The 23,785-nt window shown below is 36.8% G+C and overlaps 2 protein-coding genes across 5 annotated transcripts; both read right to left on the bottom strand.

The window, feature by feature from the left end:
* Nucleotides 1-660: 660 nt before the first annotated feature.
* On the bottom strand, nucleotides 661-6,602 carry LOC147556723 (agamous-like MADS-box protein AGL18). 4 transcript variants are annotated; one of them, XM_086657645.1, is made up of 7 exons: nucleotides 5,194-6,602; nucleotides 4,033-4,113; nucleotides 3,262-3,424; nucleotides 3,017-3,152; nucleotides 1,469-2,163; nucleotides 1,098-1,331; nucleotides 661-1,018 (listed from the first exon to the last, which is right to left on the bottom strand). In XM_086657645.1, the coding sequence occupies exon 1, from the start codon at nucleotides 6,114-6,116 to the stop codon at nucleotides 5,244-5,246; it is 873 nt and encodes a 290-aa protein (XP_086513771.1). In that variant the 5' UTR covers nucleotides 6,117-6,602; the 3' UTR covers nucleotides 661-1,018; nucleotides 1,098-1,331; nucleotides 1,469-2,163; nucleotides 3,017-3,152; nucleotides 3,262-3,424; nucleotides 4,033-4,113; nucleotides 5,194-5,243. The 4 variants fall into 4 exon arrangements, with proteins under 4 accessions (XP_086513771.1, XP_086513770.1, XP_086513769.1 ...); XM_086657644.1 differs by lacking the exons at nucleotides 661-1,018; nucleotides 1,098-1,331; nucleotides 1,469-2,163 and having other exon boundaries at nucleotides 2,898-3,152; nucleotides 3,581-4,113; XM_086657643.1 differs by lacking the exons at nucleotides 661-1,018; nucleotides 1,098-1,331; nucleotides 1,469-2,163 and having other exon boundaries at nucleotides 2,898-3,152; nucleotides 3,262-4,563; nucleotides 4,653-6,540.
* Nucleotides 6,603-13,323: 6,721 nt separating this feature from the next.
* On the bottom strand, nucleotides 13,324-22,919 carry LOC147556722 (uncharacterized). The gene is made up of 22 exons (XM_086657641.1): nucleotides 21,309-22,919; nucleotides 20,678-20,793; nucleotides 20,324-20,532; nucleotides 19,748-19,864; nucleotides 19,464-19,592; nucleotides 19,264-19,389; nucleotides 19,005-19,060; nucleotides 18,818-18,917; nucleotides 18,604-18,721; nucleotides 18,014-18,226; nucleotides 17,583-17,916; nucleotides 17,345-17,438; nucleotides 16,804-16,912; nucleotides 16,155-16,554; nucleotides 15,762-15,996; nucleotides 15,203-15,391; nucleotides 14,824-15,104; nucleotides 14,539-14,719; nucleotides 14,145-14,387; nucleotides 13,981-14,060; nucleotides 13,714-13,875; nucleotides 13,324-13,632 (listed from the first exon to the last, which is right to left on the bottom strand). The coding sequence occupies exons 1-21, from the start codon at nucleotides 22,166-22,168 to the stop codon at nucleotides 13,728-13,730; spliced, it is 4,338 nt and encodes a 1,445-aa protein (XP_086513767.1). The 5' UTR covers nucleotides 22,169-22,919; the 3' UTR covers nucleotides 13,324-13,632; nucleotides 13,714-13,727.
* Nucleotides 22,920-23,785: the final 866 nt, after the last annotated feature.

The raw sequence follows: 23,785 nt of genomic DNA, 5'->3' as shown, positions 1-23,785 counted from the left end.
TCCCAAGTTCCTCACTTAGGAGTTTCATATGATGTCTTTTTGAATTCTGTGATCAATTTTAAAAGCTTCTACCAAAGAAAGGTATCTCAACTATGCCCATAGACCAACCCATTGCTTAGCCAAAATTTTATGAGCCTGACACAGTGCTACTCCCGGGTTGAAATGAGATAAAAAATCGAAGAACCAGAAAACATAGCGCTTGCTGAAAACTAAACCGATTGAAACCACTAGGGAAACCATAGAGATGCATAACATATAATTTCCACGTTAATATTCTAGAGAAGTTACATGTGGGAGGGGCGAACCCTCAAATCCATGCAAAGCAAAATCACCTTCACTTTTTTCAGGTTCAGGTCTTTCACCTCTAATGATTTTGATTTTTCTTCTCCCCTGTTATTCTGGTGAAAACATGAGGGTTCCCTGATGATTTATCGTCTCGTTTGATTATTCAAACGAAGGTACAGGTGCCTTTATGTACAAGTGCGATGTGAAAGCAATCAAAATTCGCAGAAGAGTTTCATCGTGAAACTTTGGACCAAGAAAGCAAATATCATATATTTCATATTGACTAGTATTACAAATTTACAGTAACTGTCTATACATTTCCTTCAGATATATGTCATTGTTATCTCCTTACATCATACCTATAAATAAACTCTCTGGCAGAATCGTGCAATAGCGAAATTGTGATCAAAATGTTGGTTTGTGAGGCTCACCCGACCAATATCAAAGCAAACAGTTGAAATATACTAATAGCCACTGTTATATATATATCTTCTCTCTCTCTCTCTCTCTCACTGTACCTACCTATTTATAGTAAAATAACTCGACCATATTAGAAACTTCTAATTCGTACAAACTTCTTTCAATTGTCAGTATGTTCATTACCTGATTACTAAATATCAAAGACTGCCAAAACATATTTGGGTTGTTACTATACAACGCTAGATCTTGGACCTCTGAATTAGATACATGCCAATTGATGAGCCGTGCCTGGACACATTTACAAAGAACCAGTCTGCGTATAAGATAAACCACATTTTAGAGAGATAAAATAAAGACGGTGAAGCAGGGGATAAGAATCTGACCAAACTTACCGCATTGATGTAATGTTCCATAAAGCATATACGCGTGCAAGGCCTGTGGATCGTCTGGGTCCATGGCTGAAAAGAGCATTGATTCCAGTAGGGAATGGAGAAGTATACCAAGAGGGATGACAATATAACTAGAAAGAAGTCGAGTAGTGAAATAGAATACAACTGGAGTGAAGTAAGCAACACTAGGCTAAAGTCTCCTAGAAGTAGTATTGGGATAACCAACCCAAGAAGATCCTGCAACAAAGTTAATGTAAAGACCAAAAGTTCAGCAGAGATATCTCAAAACAGCATACTCTGAGAAGCTATAAATGACAGAATCTCAGCAATTCCTATTCAGACTTCTCGTATGCATTTAAGCAAGAGAAAGTTACCTGAATTGCACACTATGAATGAGAGGAGATAAGAAATATTTTTGTTTTCTTCGAGGATGTCTAAATGGTTAATAAGAGTAACTGGGCATTCAATCCAGCTACAAATCGATTTACCAATTGGTTGAAGGAACAGACTGCATATACGAAGGAAATAAATAAAATGTGCTTATATGGGTTAATTTTTACGTACATCTACATCTCATGTAAATGTGCACATCATCGTGAAAGTACCAGAATGTACAACTCTAAGTTAATGTTTTCGTGTGGAATATGACTATAGTTGATCCAAAAACAAATAACCCCGCGACAAAGACAAGGAAATAATAAAAACAAATTTACTTCTGTAGCTTTATCCTATACCGGTGTTCTTCCAGACACGTATCCAACACTTCTTGTTGATGTCCGCTACCGATTCTCCATGCTATCTAATTCAAAAAATCTGATCTTTTGAGCAAGCTAGCTCAAAATTCCTGATTCGTTAACCATGTATTCCCAATTAAGTAGGAGTTGAGAAGTCTTCCAAAAAATTAACAAGGTGTCTACAATCCGTAGCCTGTCTAAACTTGTTACCAGAAATATTTACTGGCACAGTTAATTCATTACGCACAGTAATACAAAATGATGAAATAACTCACCAATGTTTATGCATGTATGTAACCCAAAAGCTCCACAGAATCTGGCTTCGTCAGCTAGTCCTATAAGGTTCACAAACAAAAGAGAAAATTCCACTTATCCCTAAATCAAGTTATAACCAATGAAAATGAGATGGTTTGCACACAACAACACAGCTTGCAGTTTCATTTGGTGCTAGAATTGAAGATTTCTGATGTCAGTTATAAAGCATTTATGCAGTTATTTTGGTAAAACTTAAAGCATATTTTTTCCGAGTTCTTACAAAAATGTAATTAACAAACATAATAAAGTTGCATTTGTTTTAATTTTCACATCACTCATTCCTTCATTTTCACATTGTCCAGGTGTTACTTAAGCAAATAACATTTAGGAGATGCAGATATATGGTAGAAAAGAAACCAGCCTTCACCTACAAAATTCATGCATACATTTTTTTTTTTTTGCAAAGATCAGCAGACTATAAGGGTGTCTGGACCCAATGCTACCATTAGATGGTGGACAGAATAATAGAATACTAAAAACTTGGCATGAATTTAGTGATGAATAGGGTAACGAACATCATAAAAGCCAAATACAGTTCAGAAAACCTGCAATATATGAAGTGTAAAACAAGAGTCACTCTCGGCCACAATTCCATTTTACGATCCCAAAACCTTTATTAACGAACTGATAACCTCAACTGCTGTATGAATCAGCAGAACTAGTTTACTTCAGAAAATGAGAAGCAAATGATCTTACCAGCTCATCCCATGGGTAAAGAATAGCAACCTCGCAATAGAAAAAAAATAGGAAAAACGACCGCAAGAATAATTCCATTTGCATGGAACAGCGTTCCTTAAAAATATAATGAAAAAAAATGGCATAATTGAAGCGTTACAAAATACGAAACTACAATAAAAAGAATAACCGTCATACCCTTAATAAAGTCACAAAATGTCCTAAAGCAAGAAAGCCCTCCAGTATTACGCAAACGCAAAAAGAACGGCCTGAGAATGAAGATACCAGCTGGAAGACTATGGAGTGCCATAGATGCTCTTTTGGAATAGAAAACCTGAAAGTGAAGTCCATGTATCTGACTTGGCAATGGAGAAACTAATGCTTAATAGAGATTCAAATTGACTAACGAAAATCGAGAAACTCCTAATGCTCATCAGCATAGCATGAAAGTAATCAAAGAAAACAGCCCGCTTCTGATCATCCTCTGGTTCATCCCTTGCAGCCAAAACAGATGCTCTCTCGAGGGCATTTTGCAGCTTAGAAGAACTTGTAAAGGCCTTAATCAAGCTGAACAAATTCTCTCCTCGCGCTTGCATACTTCCTGGTCTAGTTGTAAAAAATTTGATGTATTAGAGAAGATGCCCATGAAGGACTACGTATTACCATTCTAAGAGAGTTAAAACAATTATACCAAACTACAACTTGTAATGCATACAATAATCTTTCCACGGTATCGGATGCTGTAAGAAATATAATATATACCAAGCACAGGAATGTCCGCGAAGCCTTAAAAAATAATTCGGTTATCCGTATCTCCAGGAATAACAGGAAAAGCATCCTGCATTGAGAAGCTAAATCTTCATATGCGGCCTAACCGACCATCAGCAACTAGAGTAAATAAAATGGCCGATCAACAAAGACCGGGAAACGCTAAGTAATATGAAATTGAAACCTGTATTGCACTATATGCCACTGGATACACGGCAGACTGAGCATAAACAAAAGAAGGCCACAATCCAGGTCCAGACTGGCAAACATAAAGAAGGAATCGCGTATCTTCATAATTTTTTCAATATGTATTCAAGACATTTCACATTATAAGTGGTTTATTTTTAAGGTTTCCCTGTAGGTAACAAAGACGTTTCATCTACTAAATGAAAATTTATGGAAACTTTGCAAGCAAACAACTATTAAAACTTTGAGGGGAACAGTACCAGGACCACCAGTCCCAGATGCTTCAAGATTAATAAAAAGCTCCAATTGTGTTTTTCCATTTATTTGTCTTTACAAAGCCCCTGTAGGATACACATGCATCACCATTAGTACCTTACAAAACATCAGTTTGCTAAAATTTAAGGAAGAAGCTCAAAAAGGTGTCAACTAGTTGCAGGCATCTGAGTTGAGGACTGAGAAGGACATGGCAAAAGAAAACATAATATGTGGTACTCGATTCATATGACTTGTACAAATATGTAAGTTTGTCAATATAGTGAAGAGTTCTGAACTTCCAAGCTAAGGGAATGACACTTCCATCTTATCAAAAGAGAAGTCACGACACAACTTCTAATGGGTGAAATTCCATTACTTCTGCGGTAAGCAGTGACCATATATAAAATAATGTCATTACCTTGGGTCATGTCCTAGTAACATAATAAACTATCCCATACCAGGAGAATCAGTTCTTCTGCACAGTTGAAAGAAATATAATAGGTCGAGGAGAAATCCAGTTAGAATCAACTGCACGTCTTTTTGCAATTTCAAGCATTGAGGCTACGCAAAAGGAAAAAAAGTTAAGTCCACAAATATGAGAGACAATATCGACAATTACCAATACAAGAAACTAAACTTGGGAGTTATTATGGTATCTCCCTTGTGCAAAAGGAACTTCTTATCTAATTGTTCTGAAAGTGATTTAGTTTAATTACAAGGAATATTTAATAGTAAGCAATGAAACAAGACATTATACTCCAACGGATGTAAATCAAAATGTTTGTTGTTAATATGACATCCTAAGTCTACAGTTCGCAGATGCACACAAAAAATTCGGAGAACCTTTAGGAACCGAATATGCAGAATCCAAGACATTTCATTTCCGCTAATTGCAGACTAATAGTAACCAGGCCAACATTAGATGCAGAAGTCGGTTAGTGTGCATAAGCGTGAATTTCCAAACCCCAACAATGTACCAAAAGGACTGGCGTGACGCTTTTTTTAAAACAATAGAGAATTTCTATTAATATGTAAAAAAAATGTACAAGATTTGAGAACAAATGGTTAAGGTCCTCAGGAGAACACAACCGAGATAAAACAAAATTACATTGTTGCAAACAAAATTCCTAAAAAAGAGCTTAGACTTATCAACTTCTTTGTCTTACCCAATAGTAAAAGTGAGTATTGACACATTAGCACAATCAAAATCAACTCTTTAATTGCACAGGTAATTAGTTTCAGCACAAGTTGAAATACCACCAGCACTATCTTCACTCATCATCATCATCATCAGATTAGGTATTTCATAATCTGAATTCCAAAAGAAATCACCATAATCCCACCCAACTGAAGAAGATAGAAAACAGTCTTCACCCCCATTATCAAGTGATGCAAAAGAAGTACTAGGATCACAAGAATCTAATTCTTCTTTTTCAAGATTTGAACTTGTTGTGGCAGTAGTAGTAGTAGGATCAAAATAACCTAATTCTTCTTTTTCAAGATTTGAACTTGTTGTGGCAGTAGTAGTAGTAATAGTAGGATCAAAATAACCTAATTCTTCTTTTTCAAAATTTGAACTTGTTGTTGTAGTAGTAGCTTGATCAGCGACAGCAGTAGTAGTAATAATAGAGGAAGCAGAGGAGGATAAAGATGAAGTTAGAACTTGTAATCTCCTGAAGACATTTTCTTTTTCTTGGAGTAATGCATTTTTAGCAGCAACTAATTTATCAAAAGAATCTAATTCTTCAACCTTTAGGGTTTCCCACCAGAAATTACCACCACCAGGAACAGGAACAACGAAATCATCTTCTTGTTGGTGAATGTTTATAGGGTTTTCTTGTTCCTGTTGAGGAGAATGTTCATCTTCAACCCTAGAGAGGTATTCATGAAGAACACTGTCTACAGAGTCGTGCCCAAAAGAAAAAGGCCTACCAGCAGGAGAGAAAGCAATAATGGCGATCTTGGAACTGCTAAATTCCTTGCACAAACTTTCAGCTTTCTTAAAAAGCCCTTGCCTTCTCTTGGTGAAGGTCACCATTCTTCGATCTTTATCATCAATTTTCTTAATCTCAATCTTCTTTTTACCCATTTCTTGATTCACAAAAGAAAGAGATAGGAGACGTAGAGAGACAAAGAGTTAGTAAATATCGAGAGAGACAGTTAGGGGGAAACCTCGGAATCAGATGATCGACGGAAGAAGCAACAACCAGAAACAAGATCACGAAGAGCAATTAGGGCAAAAAGTTCGATTAAGATCAATTAGGGCAAAGTTCTGACCGTTGTAGAGTAGAAAGTGAAATTGATCAGAATCTGTTAGGATTCAAATCAATTAGGGCAAAAAGTTCGCGAAACAGGTTGGGGTATTTTTTTGTTTGGTGGGAGAAGGAGAAAATATATAATATTAGGGTTTTTCACATTACTTCGATCACAAGTCTTAATTTGAACCACACATTCAAATCATAGCCGTTGATCTCTTTAAACTGTTAGTTGATCTGTCGACGGATATATTTTTGTTGGGTAAGGGCGGGTTCATGTTGTTATTCCGGTCTATAGTATCAAAGAACTGGAACGCGCCAAATTCTCAACCCGCACGTTGGGATAGGAAAATTTCCGTCAAACGCCCAAACCCTAGTTCAAAAATACTCGGGTCCGTACTTCGCCTGCGCACCCAACACTTTATTCCACCAAACCAGATATGGGTGGAATTAGGGGTGGCCACGGGTACCCATTTACCCGGAACCGAACCAGAACTGTTTATGCCGGTTATGGATCCTTATTTTGATATCCGATAAGAATTTAATACCCGATTGGAACCGATAAGATCCGGAACTGTAATTTTTAATAGGTTTCGGTTCTGGGTAGTGAGATACCCGAACCGGAACCGACCCGTTGACACCCCTACGTGGAACCGTGGCACTCGGATTGTAACGTGGTAGTAGATTCAATTCCTACAAAACACAATTAATTTTTGTAAGTTCTAATTTGAAATTAGGGAGTCTAAAATTTCACCAGGGACATTTGATTAGAATAAAAATATGAAACAAGCAATTAACTTTTTAAAGTGCTTCATGATGTATGATATTTTAGAGAGAATATGTTCTTTGTTTCATATATCATACTTCTTTTTCATAGGACACCAAAAAATTTTCCCATAGCATTAGTATAAACAATGTGATTACCTATAATTCACTAATTGTTAAGTCTTACATATATATTTATTTTTTGTTGAATGGAACAAAAAAAACAAAAAAAGTATAGAGATAATCTAAGAATTGTTTTAGACTAAATCGTTGTATAAACCTCTATTTTATTTTTTGCTATATTATGTGTTATCATGTCGTTTCTTCGATTGCAGTGTGACAAATTTATATTGTAGAATGTTTCCTTCAGTTATGTTATTATTATCCCCGTGGCTAAAGTCGTCCTATGGATATTTGATTTTTTTTTTTTAAAGCTGGTTTATAATGACTTAATTATCGTCTTTTATAATAATCTTGTCGATGTTGAATGTTTTTGCCTAAATAATTGTTGGAAATATGGAGTTAGATCAATGAAAAGTATTATCTCTCAGAAAAACCAAGAACGGAGTTTGTTGTGTCGTGATATGGAGGCCACTGCCTTGAAAGTGATTCCGGTACAACCTCGATGCAAATTGTATAACTCCGAACACTCTCCAAGGATTTACCACAACTACCATCTTCAACTGCAGTAAAGAAGATGATATTGGAGAAGCAGAAAATCGGCTCAATATTTAACAGAAGATGAATCTCTCTTAGTGTTGTATGTTCTCAATTTTGGTTTAGGTCTTATTTATAGACTTCGCAAACCCTATTAGTGTTTCCCAGAAAACCTGGAGGAAAATAAAGAAGTTGTGGATTTGAAGGAATCCTTTACTTGTTCTACAAGATAACAAATACTAGAGGTTTAGGAAGAATAAATACCAAATAAGTATTTATTTTATTCAAAATTCCCCCAAACTCCAGGACTCTCAAACCCGACCCGACCCGTGTTGGTCAGATCGACTATTCTCCTCAAGTGGGACTATCGGACTTAAAGGCTGGAAGCCATTTATCCAACAATCCCCCACTAAAGGATTACAAAGACTTCTAAATGCCGAGCAGAAGTGGGACATGCACTTAAGTGTTTAATATCTTTTGATTTGAATTGACACATAGTGAAGTGAGGCAACAACCACAAATAAAACATCCAAGTGAAATTACTCTTGAACTTGGTGATTCTTGGTTGAGACCCTCACAACACATACGATACCCTTTGATTTTCTACGTTCTCCGCGATTCGTTCATGTTCATTTAGTAGGCCCTGAACATACCTTGGGTCTAATGAGTTTTTAAGAAGACTGTTGTGTGTCCTCCATGGAAGGCGACCTTCCACCCTCGGACTCACGTAGGTGATTTCCTTAAGTCTACCTCAGTGTAGACACTGACCCCTCTCTCAGGTCATGAAATCATTAAGAACTTTGGTAAGTTCATCCTCATCATCATCAGCAGCTATATACCCATATCGCCCATCTCGATAGGACCACCATTATGGCAATGGATATATCAGCTATCGGTGCATTCATCAAATCCGTCTCAATAGGCCCACCACAAAGGGCTATAAATGCATTAAGAACTTTTACAAGTTCATCCTCACATCATCGGCAACTATGTGCCCATCGAGTCCGTCTCAGTAGGATCGCCATAAAGATTATGAACACATTCATCAGTCGATGCATTCATCAAGTCTGCCTCAATAGGACCACCCCAAAGGGTTATAAATGCATTAAGAGCCTTATGCTCAACCTTAGGTCCAACTCTGACCTGCTCAGCGAATCTCTGCTGGGCTCTGTACTCAGCTAGCTCTGCTCAGACCACACATACTCTAGAGCTATCATACAATTCTTCAGCATACGCTCTAGTGCAACATGCCTTATCCGGATGTGTCTCATTTCACCACTGTACACATTATTCTTTGATATCACAATGCCGCATTTGAGTTACTATGAAAGGAGATCGATGTCATCTCCTTCCCCCACAGTGACACGTCTTCTTAAAAAGACTTCTCAGCCACTCAACTTCCTAACCTACCAAGTTAAAAGTAATAAATCCAGACTCCATAGTAGAGCGCGGTGTGCATGTCAGTTTGTAAGACTTCAATGACAAAACATCTCCACCAAAGATAAAATTATAACCACTAGTTGAACAAACTCCATCATTGTTAATTACTTAGTTAGCATCACAATAACCTTCCAAAGCTGCAGAAAAATTACTTCACTGTAAACCTAGGTTAATAATGCCTCTTAAATACTTAAGCAAGCGATGAAGAACATTTTAGAGTTCCTTACTAGGGATGTGAGTATATCTAGTGAATATGTTAACCGCAATGACAAAATCTGGTTAAGTGTAATTCACCAAGAATATCACACTTCTCATGATCTTAGCATACTCTGGTTGAGAAAAGTAACACATTTATTCTTAACTAGAGCTATATTCAGATCATATGGAGTTTTCACATGTGTCACATTATATGTTCGAACTTTCTCAATATTTGTTCAACATAGTGAGATTTACTTAAAGAGATGACATTTGGGTTTCTCTTAAACTTAATCTCAAGAAGGTCATTTTCCTCTATTAAGTCCTCTATCTCAATCTTAGATGACATAAAGGTCTTGACCTCATTCACATCATCTACATTGGAACCAAAGAAAAACATGTCATCAACACATAGACAAATGATGAGATATCCAGACTCACACTGTTTTGAATATACACACAAGTCTGAGTTATTCACAGTGAAGTCATTGCTTAGGATGGTATCATCGATTTCTCATACCATTTCTTAGGTGTCTGTTTTAGACCATAGAGAGACTTCTTCAGTCTACACACCTTACTCTCTTGACCAGGGATCACAAATCCCTCGGATTGAGACATATAAATCTCTTCATCTAGATCTCCATTCAGGAAGACTGTCTTTACATCCTTTTGATATATGACTAGGTCATGCAAGGCGGCCAACGCAATGAGAGACCTCATTGTACTAATTTTGGTCACTAGAGAGTAAGAGTCAAAGTAGTCGTGTCTCTCTTCATGTGTAAACCCTTTAATCACTAGTTTGGTCTTATACTATTTTATGGTCTCATTAGCACGAGAAATAAATATGTCATCAACAGATAAGCATATTGTCACATAGCCATAATTATACTGTTTAGAATAAACACACGATTCAAAATTATTCACAGTAAAACTATAACTCAATAGGGTATTATCAAATTTCTCATACCATTCCTTGGGTGTCAGTTCAAGACCATGTGAGGACTTCTTCAGTATACTCATCTTACTCCCTTGACCAATGACCACAAACCTCTCAAGTTGAAACATGTAAATTTCCCAGTTAGGTCTCTAATTAAGAAGGTTGCCTTGACATCCACTTGCTGGATCACTAAGTCATTCAAGACAACCAAGACAATAAGTGACCTAACAGTTGCGATTTTTGGTCATAGGAGAGTAAGTATCAAGGTAGTTAAGTCCTTCACTCTGTGTAAAGTCTTTATTCACAAGTTGAGCTTTATACCTTTCTATGGTCCTGACGAGTCTTGACTTTCTCTTAAACAACCATTTAGTACTAATGGATTTACACCCTTTAGGTGAGTCAGTCAGTTCACAAGCTTTAATCTAATGAAGTTATGGCCTCAAAATAAGTCTTTGGGTCAGTCTCATTTAAGAAACTAGACACAAACTGATCATTTAGCCAGTCTACACCTTTAGACAGACAAGCAGTGATAAAGTCCAGGCCAATGTTCTTCTCTATCCTACATCTCTTTCTTTTCCTAAGTTCTGTTTCGTCTATGATGTTATCAATGGAAGAACTAAAGGGAGGCATACTATTAGGCATCCCAACATGCAAAGGTATGCTAGTAAGTGACTTATCATGCAAGGGAACATTCTCAACAGATAGATTTAAAAGAAACCCATGCTAAAAAAATTCAACATCTCTAGATTCTATCATAGCATTATCGTCTAACAACATGAATCTATATGCAACACTTTTACGAGCATAACCAACAAAAACAGAATCAACAGTTTTGGTCCAACAATGACTTTTCCAAAGTCAGATCTACCCACTTTCGCTAGACACCCCCACACTCTTAAAATTTCAGGTTAGGTGCGAAAACGTTTCATAATCCAAAGGTGTTTTGTCTAACACATTTATGGGTACCAAGTTCAACACATGGCAGGCGGATAAATTCGCCTTTCCCCACAGGTCCTATGGTAGTTTACCTAAAAGCATGACATTTTTCATGTTCTTAAGTGTCCTCTTATTTCTTTCAGCTACACCATTTTGTTGTGACGTATAACAGGGACGGACCCAGGTTGGGACCTGTGGGAGCACGTGCCCCCACGGGTCCAAAATTGAATATCTTTCCAAATAGAGGTTAAAATGAAATAAGAAAAATATCCTACCTTACTTGACACTATAGAGGAATTGGAGTAAAGGTTTTAGTTCAAAACGTGTGCGTATGAGGTCCGAGTTCGAATCCCGTAACTAGCTAACATTTTGGTTTATTTATGGGTATATTCATATTTGCCCCCTTGTCTTTTAGTAGTTATCTTATTTGCACTATTTTTCTTTTTTGACCCCCTATTTAGAGATCATTTCATCTTTTAGTTTTTTTCTTTGTAAATTCATGGTTGACTCTCGTGAACGTTGTTAGAGTTATTTTTCTTCATATCATTCTTATGTCTTTTTTCTATCTCATTCTCTTATATATACACACGTGTTTATGTTATTTTCTAACTATTTCTCTAAAATGAATATGTCTTCTCTGTTTCCTTAACTTCTGTATATATTTCGAAAGTGTATGAGACTACTTATCTATATTGGTTACAGTAAATACAACTCGTAAGTCCATAGTAGTTGAGTTGGCTTAGAATGTAACGATAATGTATAGAAACCACACATTCGGACACGACATTAAGATTTCTAGACGATTTCCATATTATTATAACTAAAAGTGCCCCCACAATGAAATATTTTTGGGTCCGCCACTGGCGTATAAGGGGCACTAAGTTCATAAATTATCTAATGCTCCTCACAGAAAGTCTTAAGGGTGTGAGGGCTATACTCACCACCCCTATCTGATCTAGACCCTTTCTAATTTCCTGTCCAGTTGGTTGTCTACTTCAACTTATATTTCAGAAACATCTCTTTTGCTACATCTTAAGCCCAAGGAGGTAATCTCTTGTGTATCTATAGTAATCATCTATGAAGTACTTTTTACCTCCCTTCTTTGCTAGGCAATTCTTGATGTCAGCTAAGTCTCTGAATGCACTAGTTCTAACAATTCTATTATTCTAGTTGTGAATTGTTTAAAAGGTGAAAAACATGTTTAAGTTTTACAGAAACGTGACATCTAGTGTGATCGTCAAGATCATCTAGACTAATGTTTTCACCAACTTTCAGATTCTCAATATAAACATAATTAACATGTGTTAGCTTCTATACATACAGGACATCTAGTGTGATCATCAAGATCGTCTACACTTACGAGTTCATTCTTCTTGAGAAGCAGAGTTAATCATGTTCTGATCTACAGTATCACACATAAAAAATATATAACAAGACTAGTGATCATGCGCAATGTCAAGAATTGCTAAGACATATTAGAAAATACTCACAGTACTTTAACTAATATTAAATGGAATGAGGTACCTTAAGATAGCAAGCCTTGCTCCAAGAGGGTTCACTAACACCCTCAGTTCAGATATCCAGCTTCCATCCCTTCTCGATTAGGGCTTTACAGTCCGTCGCCTGCCAAACCCTTGTTAATCGGTGAAGAAAATTGAAGAAACCTTAACCGATTGACGAAGAAGAACCCTTTTGGTATTTTCAATAGAAAAACTAGAAGAGGGAAGGAAATAATGAGAAACTTAGGTCGAGAGGGAGAGAACAATTCCATTTGGGAAAGAAATATTATAGTCTAGACTTTCTAGACTCCATTTTTATAAAAGGGCAGTTACCGCATAAGATAAATATTAAGGTTATTTTTGCCGTTTTCTAAAACTGAAGTCATTTGAAGTCACTTGAACAAAGACATGGGTTGGGTCATTGGACCCAAATTTCCATTAGCCAAGCCTTGTTTTTGGACCTCTAACCCAACCGATTTTTTCTTAATATTTCTTCTCTCATTGTTGTGAAAATATAACGGCACCCTGGTGATTTATAGTTTTATTTGATTATTTAAGTGTAAGCAGAGGTGCCCTTGTGTTCAAGTGGGATGTGAAAGCAGTCACCAAAACTTTTCAACCAACAAAGCAAAAATGATGTAATCCATATTCACTAGTATTACAAATTTACAGTAACCGTCTATACATTTCTTGCAAATACATGTCATTGTTGTCTGTCATTACGTCACCCCTGAAGTATTACTATAAATAAACTCCTTCGCTGAGACGGCAATAGTGAAAAATTGTGGTCAAAATGTTTGTTTTTGAGGCTCACTCGACCAGTATCAGAGCAAACACAGTTGAAAATATTGGTAACCACAAATCCAGCCATATCTTGTCTTTCTTAGAGTCCTGTCATGACTCTTCTCTCTCTCTATTTCACTGTTTACAGTACAATAACTCAACCATATTAGAAACTTATAATTGGTACAAACTTTTTTCAGTGGTCAACATGTTCATTACCTTATCACTAAATATCAAGACTGCCAAAACAAGTTCGGGTTGTTACTATACAACGACCGATCTTGGATCTCTAAATTAGCTACATGCCAATTGATGAGCCGTGCCTGGACACATTTACAAAGAACCAGTCCAGTCGGAAACATCCACCACCCACTTTCATCCCTGCATCCACCATTGCCAGTTCTCAATAAGTTCAGATATTGATGATCAATTCATTCATTACGGGAAGATATTATAATTCACAAAGCAGCAAGAGAATCTTCTCACATGCTAAAATTCCACGGCTGAAAGTTGGAATGTTTTTTACTGGTCTTGTAGTGAACAAATTCACAAAGAAAAGCCACCGTCTGCGTAGAAGATAAATCACGTTTTAGAGAGATAAGATAAAATAAAGACGGTCAAGCGAGGAATAAGAATTTAACCAAACTTACCACATTGATGAAAGATGTAATGTTCCATAAAGCATATACTCGTGCAAGACCCGCAGATCGTCTGGGTCCATGGCTGAAAAGAGCATTGATTCCAGCAGGGAATGGAGAAAGTATACCAAGAGGGACGACAAATATAACTAGAAAGAAGTCGAGTAGCGAAATAGAATACAACTGGAGCAAAGTAAGCAACACTAGGCTAAAGTCTCCTAGAAGTAGTATTGAGATAACCAAACCAACAAGATCCTGCAACAAAAGTTAAGAACGACCAGAAGTTCAGCAGTGATATCTCAGAACAGCATACACTAAGAAGCTAAAAACGACAGAATTTCAGTTATATATTGACGTGCAATTTCCATTCGGACTTCTTTTATGCATTTAAGCAAGAGATAGTTACCTGATGACCGACTGGCTTGGAATTGCGCACTATAAAAGAGAGGAGATAGGAAATACTTTTCTTTTCTTCGAGTATGCCCAAATTGTAAGCGTCTAAAATCTCTCCACGGGTTGATCTGTGAATTATAAGGTTTTCACTGCTTAAATCTCGTGGAAGATGGTCTTTCAGAAAACTTGGCACACTGAAAAGTAAAGTTCCAAACAGATTAAACAGAATGATACAAACTTGCAGTTAAAAGAACTTGTTGTCAGTTTGATAAATTAAGATGATAAGAGAGTTACGAACTTTTTGTCAATTCTGTTTGGCCCATCTAAAACTTCAATAGGTGTTGGCTCAGATCTTTCTTCAACAGCATAAACCAAAAGCCCGAACTGGCGACCAGAAGTTGTGGCCTCGAAACTGGCAAGATCGATACGAACACCATGTATTCTCAAAGCAGGATTAGCGTAAGTTTCTAACCAACTCAGGACAGGAAGAAATGTTGTTTTTAGGCGCCCCCGTCGAACTAAGCGTAATTGGCCATTCAATCCAGCTACAAGTCGATACCAAATGGTTGAAGGAACAGACTGCATATATGAAGAAAATGAGTAAAATGTGCTTCTATGGTTGATTTTTACATAAAAGTTCAATTGAGGGTATAATCGGTTAAGACCAGATAACGAACCTGGCCCATTAGGCTAGTTAGAACGTTATCACTGTGAAGCAAGAAAGGAGTCATGTAACTTCCATCACCTCCAAAAACTAAACGCATAGGAAATCTTCGATAAAGACGAGGAGGTAGATCAGCCGTCTTTTCATCTCCTCCAAGAAAAAAATCCACATAAGCTAGAATTAGATCAGAAGTTGCAGCAACCTACAGAAATAATGTCACGTTCAGATTGTCAGACTTCATATAACCACATCAATTTTGGATGTGTTAGGAGAACAGAAAGGGAGATGCTTGAGTGGCCAGTTTTTTGGGCTTGGGCATTATAATGCCCAGCTGATGTGGAATCACTAAAAGACAAGGTTTTTTCAAAGTTTAACTATGGTGGGGACCGCTTTTGTTTCTAAATGAGGAAATATGTCACCCTCTAAGTACCAATTTCTAAGTCACTATATCATTTTCCGAACAGAAAAATCCCACTTAAGTTCCTCACTAGTTCTTTTATATCGGCAATGTATTAGGCTGAAGTAAATCAAAGAACATCAGAAGATATCAGAAGAATTTCTGGAGAACAAACCTTAAGCCCCTCGTAAAGAGCACGTGAACGACAAGAACGCAAACAGGCATGATCATATTCTGAACGAACGAATTCACGCAGTTTTTGTAGTTTCATTTTTCGACGCCATTGCTGCCATGACCATGCTACAGGATATGCAAAAATTGAAAGAATAGTATAGACAGATCCTTCCCACCATTGATAAGCAGCCAGAGCATTAATCTCATCAGCGAATCTGTTGAATGCATCTTCATATCTGCCATGGTCATCACAAAGAAGTGAAAACTATTATTATCGAGTAATAACAAAAAAAAGATTTGATAATATGAACAAAATAGTACAACCCTTGCTACAAAGCATTAAAGTCTAGAATTCGAAGAGTTAAGTAAACAAGAAAGTGAATGATGAACTTACACAATTTCTGTTATTTCTTCCGGAGGAGAATGTGGGAGATGCCAAGGTTCACTAAAGGTATTTGGCCCCGAAAAGTACATCCTGTGCACATGACTCTGGGATTCCTCGGCTCTATTGGTTTCCATGACCTCATTTAATGACTCCAAGAAAGGGAATGAGTGATCTATTTGAGAACCATGTTGTGTGGGAGCTGGTCCTGGTAATTCATCAGTCCCGACAAATTTCATTCGTGCAACACTAAGTACCAGAGCTAACAATATGAGTAGACCTGAGAGAAGAAGTCCAAACAACCATGGCCCGCCAAAGGTGTATATCAACTCTTCCAGAGCTGTATAACAGTGTGGCATATGATATCTATCAGAAATGCATTTGTGTGGACAAGGAGTCTCAGCAACACCACCTATCAAAACAAAAATTAAAAACTTCAGGAAGAAACTTACTGACCTTATCTAATCTCGGAAAATTAATTGACAAAGATCATTATGATATTACATGTAAATGACTTCAGAAATTTACTAAGCTCAGATATTAACGATATAATGGAACAAGTAGTCAGTAGAAAAAGAGAAAAGGTTGTTCAAGACTTGAAGACAATGAGCATATTGTAGTTTTGTAGCAAAATAAACAAAAGTCGAAGTTCAAGAAATACCTCTGACACTTGTATATATGGCACGATGTGGAAGATCATAAGGTGGGCATTGATGACAGAGAGCTATACTAGATCCAGTCACATTTTTATATGTGCCAATTGGGCATTCCTGCAGTATTTCAGAGTATTTACTTCATCCACATGATAGCAAAAAACATAATATGGGTATTGAGTATTAACAAGAAGTCTCTGATCTTTCTAAACAAATCAATTTAGAAAAATGTGAACTTTCCACTCTTACAAACTGCCACTGACCACATTCCATCTTCAAAAAGTAATTTAAGTGTAGTTAGAGAGTATCTTATCTCGGCTAGACACAAAAGTATCAAGCACATTAATTTCTATTGATTCATCAAGATGTCCCTATCAAATAAAGATTCTAAGCATTACTAGCCGATTGCTGTTAATTTCCATTTACGTAAATAATGTACAGGTTCAGAGCATCAAAGAAATAGAGATATAATTTCTTTGACTATTCAACCAAATCATTTCAATTAAAAATCAAATACAAGATACATTAACTCATAAAACACGAAGCTACCTCGCAGAAGGTCCCATAAAGTCCTCTCGGACAAGGTTTCCCAGTGATGGTTCCATTTCCCCCAGCATGGCCATGGCCCAAGCCCAATCCTCCGCTATCATAAAAAACAAACCCCAGAAGTTGTATAGTAATTATTCTACTATGGAAGAGAGTAATAATATTAAAATACAACATGGTACAATACTTACGTGAAGTAAAAGAAAACCAGTAAATGCTCTTCGAGAATTTAGATACATACCCTGTGTATATGCTTCCATTCACAGTAGCAACAGGAAAATACTCATCTCCAGTCAGAATGCCTGACCAGTCGAAGTGAATTCTCCCACCACCACCACCCCCACCATTTTGACTACCATGTCCGCCAATACTTGAAAGAATAGCTGACTCACTTAGTGTCAAGTAATGCAAAAACAAGAGTACAGTTCCACCAGATCCACCCCCAGGACCTCCGTCTGAATGGTTCAGGACTCCAGAATTGAGGTGTTTCATGTTTTTCTCAAAACTATCTCCATCTGCTTTGATTGAACCGTAAACAGTCAAACTTAACAACGCATGCTCCATTGAACCCATCACTGTTGCAGAAAATATAATATGCTTTCATGACTGTTGAAGAAAAGAATGCAAAACAAATGATAAAGAGGAATAGAAGTGACCTGTCCAGAACCTTACCTATGATACCTCCACCCGCAGTTGTGCCACTAGACTTGTCATTTCCACTGCCACTGCCAAGCTCACAAGGCAAATCAGCATTTCCATATGCAATACCACCCTCAGCAAGAGCCCTACTAGTATAATATCCATCTCCTCCTTTTCCACCATGTCCACCACCACCACCAATTCCATTCCCTAAAACTGTTCCTTGACCTACACCACCTGTGCAGCCTACATAAACAATCCCGACTTTCTTATGTCAAAGAAATTCCACTAAAGAATGAATGAGTGAAAAATGGCCAAAACTCTGAGACCAGAGTTTCTTATGTCAAAAAGGGTCCATAAATTATTTTTAAACTTCAACTCCATCCGCAAGGTTTGCACAGAATAAGTTTTGCACAAGTTTGCACATAGTCTGCACATAGCTGCAGAGGTTTGTATAGATAACACAAGCTAAGCACATTCATATGTGATTTCTTTTTAACCAAGATCAATAAAAAATTGGGTTCTCTGGCCCACTTTGAGTGAATATTCCAAGTTTTGGTACAACAAAATTATGCAAGAAACTTGATCAATGCTGAAAAGAACGACAAAGAGGGGCATCTTACCAAGCCCTGATGCACTTATCGTTCCAGAAGGCTGGATAACAATAGTTCTTGCCATGTGAAAATGAACAACGCTTCCTTCAATAAGACCTTCAACAGTTATATCTTCAACTCGGCAAACCTCCAAGATTGAAAAACCACAATATCAGAAACTACTGACTTCAAAACTGCAGTTGTCTTATTCGCTTCAAATAGTGACCATTTAACAGAGGCAGACCTGAAGTGTGAAGGACATTGAAGAGTTCACGTTACAATCTTCAGGCGGATGAAGTAACTCCATAGGACATTCTTGGTGAGCACAAGCAAGCTTTGGTGTCCTAACATGGATCAAATAAAGGATGTCAGTTACTTTAGCCATCCAAACAGAGGCAAACTGCTAAACCCAAAGAAAATCATATTCTTACATGTCACTCTTAGAGGCTTCTGACAACGGACCGTGCAAAGCAGATCCTCGACCAACCTTCACACAAGCACAATGGGTCATTTAACAAGTAAACGAGATTCTAAAAGTGCAAACCTAATATCGTGTATCGAATCATGTCAGGCTATCTCAAAAGAGTCAAAACCAACAACACAATAGATTATAACAAGCATGACGAAAAACAATATAAGAAAGTAGTGTCTAATGACAAAAAGGAAGTTCAAATGGAGACTTTCAATTACATGGACACTGTAGAATAGAGACAGAATGAGACGCTGTGCTTCTATCACATTTCCTGGTCCAGTTAAGTTCAAGAAGCCTTGTCCATTAACTCCAAGATTCGCATTAGAGCGTATTACAGATGATTCCTGTAAAAGATGTTAATTATGTCAACATGGGCGAAACTTTACAAGGAAATGGAAACCGGAAAGTAGTGGAATACCTTAAGAACAACTAAGTTGCTGGCTGCAAGCAAAGATGTTGCCACAAGTGCGTCTCCATCACCATCAATTAGCATTTTTGAGTTCCACATTAAGAAAACTTTTGCTGTCATTCTAAGAGCTCCATATACCTACGCTTAAGTGGAAAACAAGTAAGAAGTATCATACTATTGACCTGGTAAAATCTAGCGAGATATGTAATACTTCTAGATTAGTTAAATGCACTTTAATAGAAAAAAAAAAACTGTGACTAGATCAAGAGAAAACCAATAATGCTGCATCTTACCCTGATTACTGAATCACTCATCAGAAGCTCGTCTGCCATGAGCTCAAACTCGGAAGAGGCATACTGTGCTAATCCAAAGACCAGCACTCCAGATGACAGCTTAAGCTGTCCCAGTACCTGCATTTGTATCAAGAGAACTGTAGTTCGATAGGTTTTTTTTTTAACAAAAGAAAGAATACAATATTAATACGTAAACATGCACAACTCTGGAACAAGAGAACGACTTTGATTCAAATACATAACAGGATTTACATCACAGAGATGAAACCCAAAATTTGAACCTAGGAAGACACAAAATGAATCTATCCACGTGAAATTGTTGGTTCTTTCGAGACTTCACCTACTAAACCAGTTAGCTTTGACCCTCCAAATCCTTACCCATAGTTGCAAATACCAAAAATGGCCTCCACTAGGTCTTATATTCCCAACTATATTTCTTACACACATCAACTTGCATCAGAAGTAACTATACCAAACAAAAGAGGAGAACCTAAATACTTAGAAAGAACAAACTAAACGGCAAAGACGAAATTTAGGAGTCTCTTATGATGAGCACAAGGGTTAGCATTCACAGACCTGCACACGACTCCAGAGCAAAGGTACGACAGCCTTAGCATTATTTCGAACGTAAACATTTGTCCAAAGTGGAGGATTAGGAAAATCCAGAAGAAGTGTAAATGTCTGAGTTGACTTGTTATGATTGGTAATAATTAGGCTCCGAGGAACAGCATCATAAAGAGTTCCCGCAGCACCAGAGTTTTGTGGACAGCCATAGCTACTTCCTCCTAAAGAACAACACTTGAGAAATGGTAAACCCCCCACAAGACTTAAGATACAAAGAATGTCAATAAATAGTTATATTCAGAAGGTTGGCAGGAAGAAAGATTGTAAACAAAATCACTCTCTGGAAGATAGAATGACAAATCTCACCATGAACCGAGATTTCAGGGTCTTCATGTCTGCTGAAAATTTTGATACCAACTCTTCCACCCCCGCCGCCACCCCAACCATCACCTCCTGAGGCACTTATTTTTCCAATTCCATTCCTGTCTTTGAAATATGACAGAAGTGAGAAGAGAACATTTCTAGAAGATTAAAAATAAAAATCCTAATCATAACAAGAAGTAAAAGACAGTGAAAGTTTTGTAATTAGAAGAATTTGATGCACACTTTCGCGGGGAGTACCCAAATTGAGGCTATAGTAAGACACTATAATCTCATTTACCTAAAGCAAGGCAGCACATACAGCATTATACTTGTTTGAGTTTGTGCACAGATGCATAGACCCTTATTCATACATATCATTACGCGACAAAATTTCAAGCTTTAAGAGTATGAAGTTGATAACATGGTATCAGAGCTAGAGACCATATCTCTTTTGAACATTTCACAAATCCAATTGTCAGGGTAGTGCTGATCAGAAGTATTGCATTGCCTATTCCCTATTATATCCATATAACCTAGAAAGTTCTAATGGGAATAGCAATCACTTGTACCATGTCTGGGTATGTATTTTTCAGCAGTTAAAATTAAGCTATGAAAGAAAGAAAGATAACATTACATTCTATGAGCACTGATATAGATGCTACCACCAGATCCACCTCCACCTCTGAGACCTCCATTACCTCCTTCAGCTAAAATACTTCCATTAACCTCAAGAACTTCTTTAATGTCAATAGAAATTCTTCCACCACCACCACCACCAAAATCTTTCTGATTACTAGTTGTTGTTCCACCTTTACTTCCATAACTATTAGGTTTCATAAGTGAAGACCAAGAATAAGTATCCCCACCCCAAACATCTTCAGGATTCTTATATTCATCTGTTACACAACAAGCACCTCTTCCACCATGACCACCACCAGCTCCATCAATACCCTGTGGACTACCACTAGTTTGTGAAGGAGGAGAACCAGCTAAAGCTGTAGTATTAACTGATGACCCATCTAAGAAAATTGCATTAGTAGCATTCAGAGTAAAATCCCCTGAACAAATTGATGAATTCCTACCCAAACTAAAATCTCCAGTAAGATTGATAATAATTGAACACCCAGAATAAGGGCAACTAAATGAAACACTAGGGAGTATAATAAAACTACCAAAACCTTCTATATAAACATCAGAAGTAAGATGTATACTTGAATTAAGTTGACATGAAGTGTTAAATGAACCAATTCCATGGAGATCCTCTTCACATGAAAGTGAAGGAGGATGAGAAGGAGTTGGTGGTGGTGGTGGAGAAGGAGGTGAATAATCTCTATTAAACAAATCAGACTCAAAATCAACAACAGAAAATTCCTCACTTGAACAAGACACTAAACCAAATTGGGGTAAAATTAAGAAAGGGTTTATAACTAAAAGGTTGATGAATCCATGAAATACAAAGAAACAAAAAACCCATACATAATTAACTCCTGCCATTCACAAATGGAGTAAGAACTCATCACATTTTAACCCCTAAGTTGAACCCTAATTGCATCTTAAGCTTCTCCGACCACTACCCAGTTCAAAAATGTGATAATTCTCCAAAACCCAAACTCTAAAAAATCGGTTTCTTTCAATCTGTTCGTCCAAATTGATATTTTACTAACAATTTGAAATACCCTAACTCCCAAACCAGCAAGAAAAGATGGAAAAAAATAAGTAGTATTTGTGTAGTTGATGAAACTTTACAAATCTGCAAGTTTGAGAGAAGGAAGTTGTTCTCTTTTTTTAATTAAAGTAAGAAAGAGAAGATGAAGAAGGAAGAAGAAGGGTAATTGATGGGCAAAGTGAACAAAAACTTCTTTGTCATTATTTTCTTAAAGAAAAAATTAATATTGAAAAAAATGGAAAAAAAGAATAATAATAATAATAAATCTTGACCGTTTGTTGATTAAGATGACACGTGGAGTCAACATGGATGACAGTCAGGAGACTCAGGACGTTCGAAACTGAAGTATTTAGAGCTGAAGTCATCCATTCCAGTCCATTTGGTTTGACCGGATACTCAGGTCGCCTTCCCATCACTGGCCCGTCTCAGGAAACTAACTATACATACATTCTGCGGGTTCTAGTTCGAGACTTGGCTTAGGTTTTCAGACTGAAAAGTCTGAGACCTCCTTATGGTCTCGGATTGCCTTATCCGAGATCTTGTCTATGGTATTGAATCATCTGGTCTGAGAGGAGTTTGGGGCGACAAAATGACTAAAATAGTAGGATGCCTACAGAGAAACGGACCTAGAACAAAAAAGTTGATAACCCTACAGAAACAGCCTTATCGTTTTTCTTTGCTTTTAGAATAGGTTTGATGCGATTGAAAAATTCAAAATTTGTTGTACATATTTTAGAAAGAGTGTAATATGATTAAAATTCAAAATCATTAAGACTCGTGCTTTGAAAATATTGGCATAAAAAATTAAAATTTGTGAAAAAATTTAAATATGGGCTCTACTAGCACAAAAAGTCCAATATCAACACAATAAAAAAAATCACCAAACAAATCATTTTTCTATGATACTAAAATTTGGGATTCACCATACAAATTATCTTTGCATAACACCGTTATTTTACTGTATTAAACAAAAAGTAAATAACTTTACGCATTTTACTACTTAATTCTCTTAATTTGATTTGTGTTATGTAGAAGACAAGCTTGTTCTTACACATATCTACACCTGTATCAAACAATTAATACATTAGTGACAAATTTGTGTATTTGCATAAGAACAAAAAAAATAAATTGACTTATTACCTTTTTCTACGTAAACCTTAATCCAATATGTAATTACCTTCGATTTTTGCCCCTTGGAAGCGGTTAACATTGTACTAAAGACTAAAGAGATCCCCGTTTGCCCAATTTAATACTCTGTTGGTTCATGAAGATGATAAAATCCTTAAGGACAATCGATTCTTAGAATAGATCATACCCTCAAATTAGTTTTTTTCTTATTAAGCCACATAAATCCCACCTAGCTAGTAAAATATGTAACTTCCTTAGCTGTTCATAAAAAAAAAATGACTCCTATTCCTGTCGAACTATATTGTATCTAAGCAATA

The sequence above is a fragment of the Eschscholzia californica genome, unplaced genomic scaffold (genome assembly GCF_041429995.1).
Source record: "Eschscholzia californica isolate CP2 unplaced genomic scaffold, dmEscCali1.0.p SCAF_2, whole genome shotgun sequence".
In the NCBI taxonomy this organism is placed as follows: domain Eukaryota; kingdom Viridiplantae; phylum Streptophyta; class Magnoliopsida; order Ranunculales; family Papaveraceae; genus Eschscholzia; species Eschscholzia californica.
This window is presented reverse-complemented; position numbering and strand designations above follow the sequence as displayed.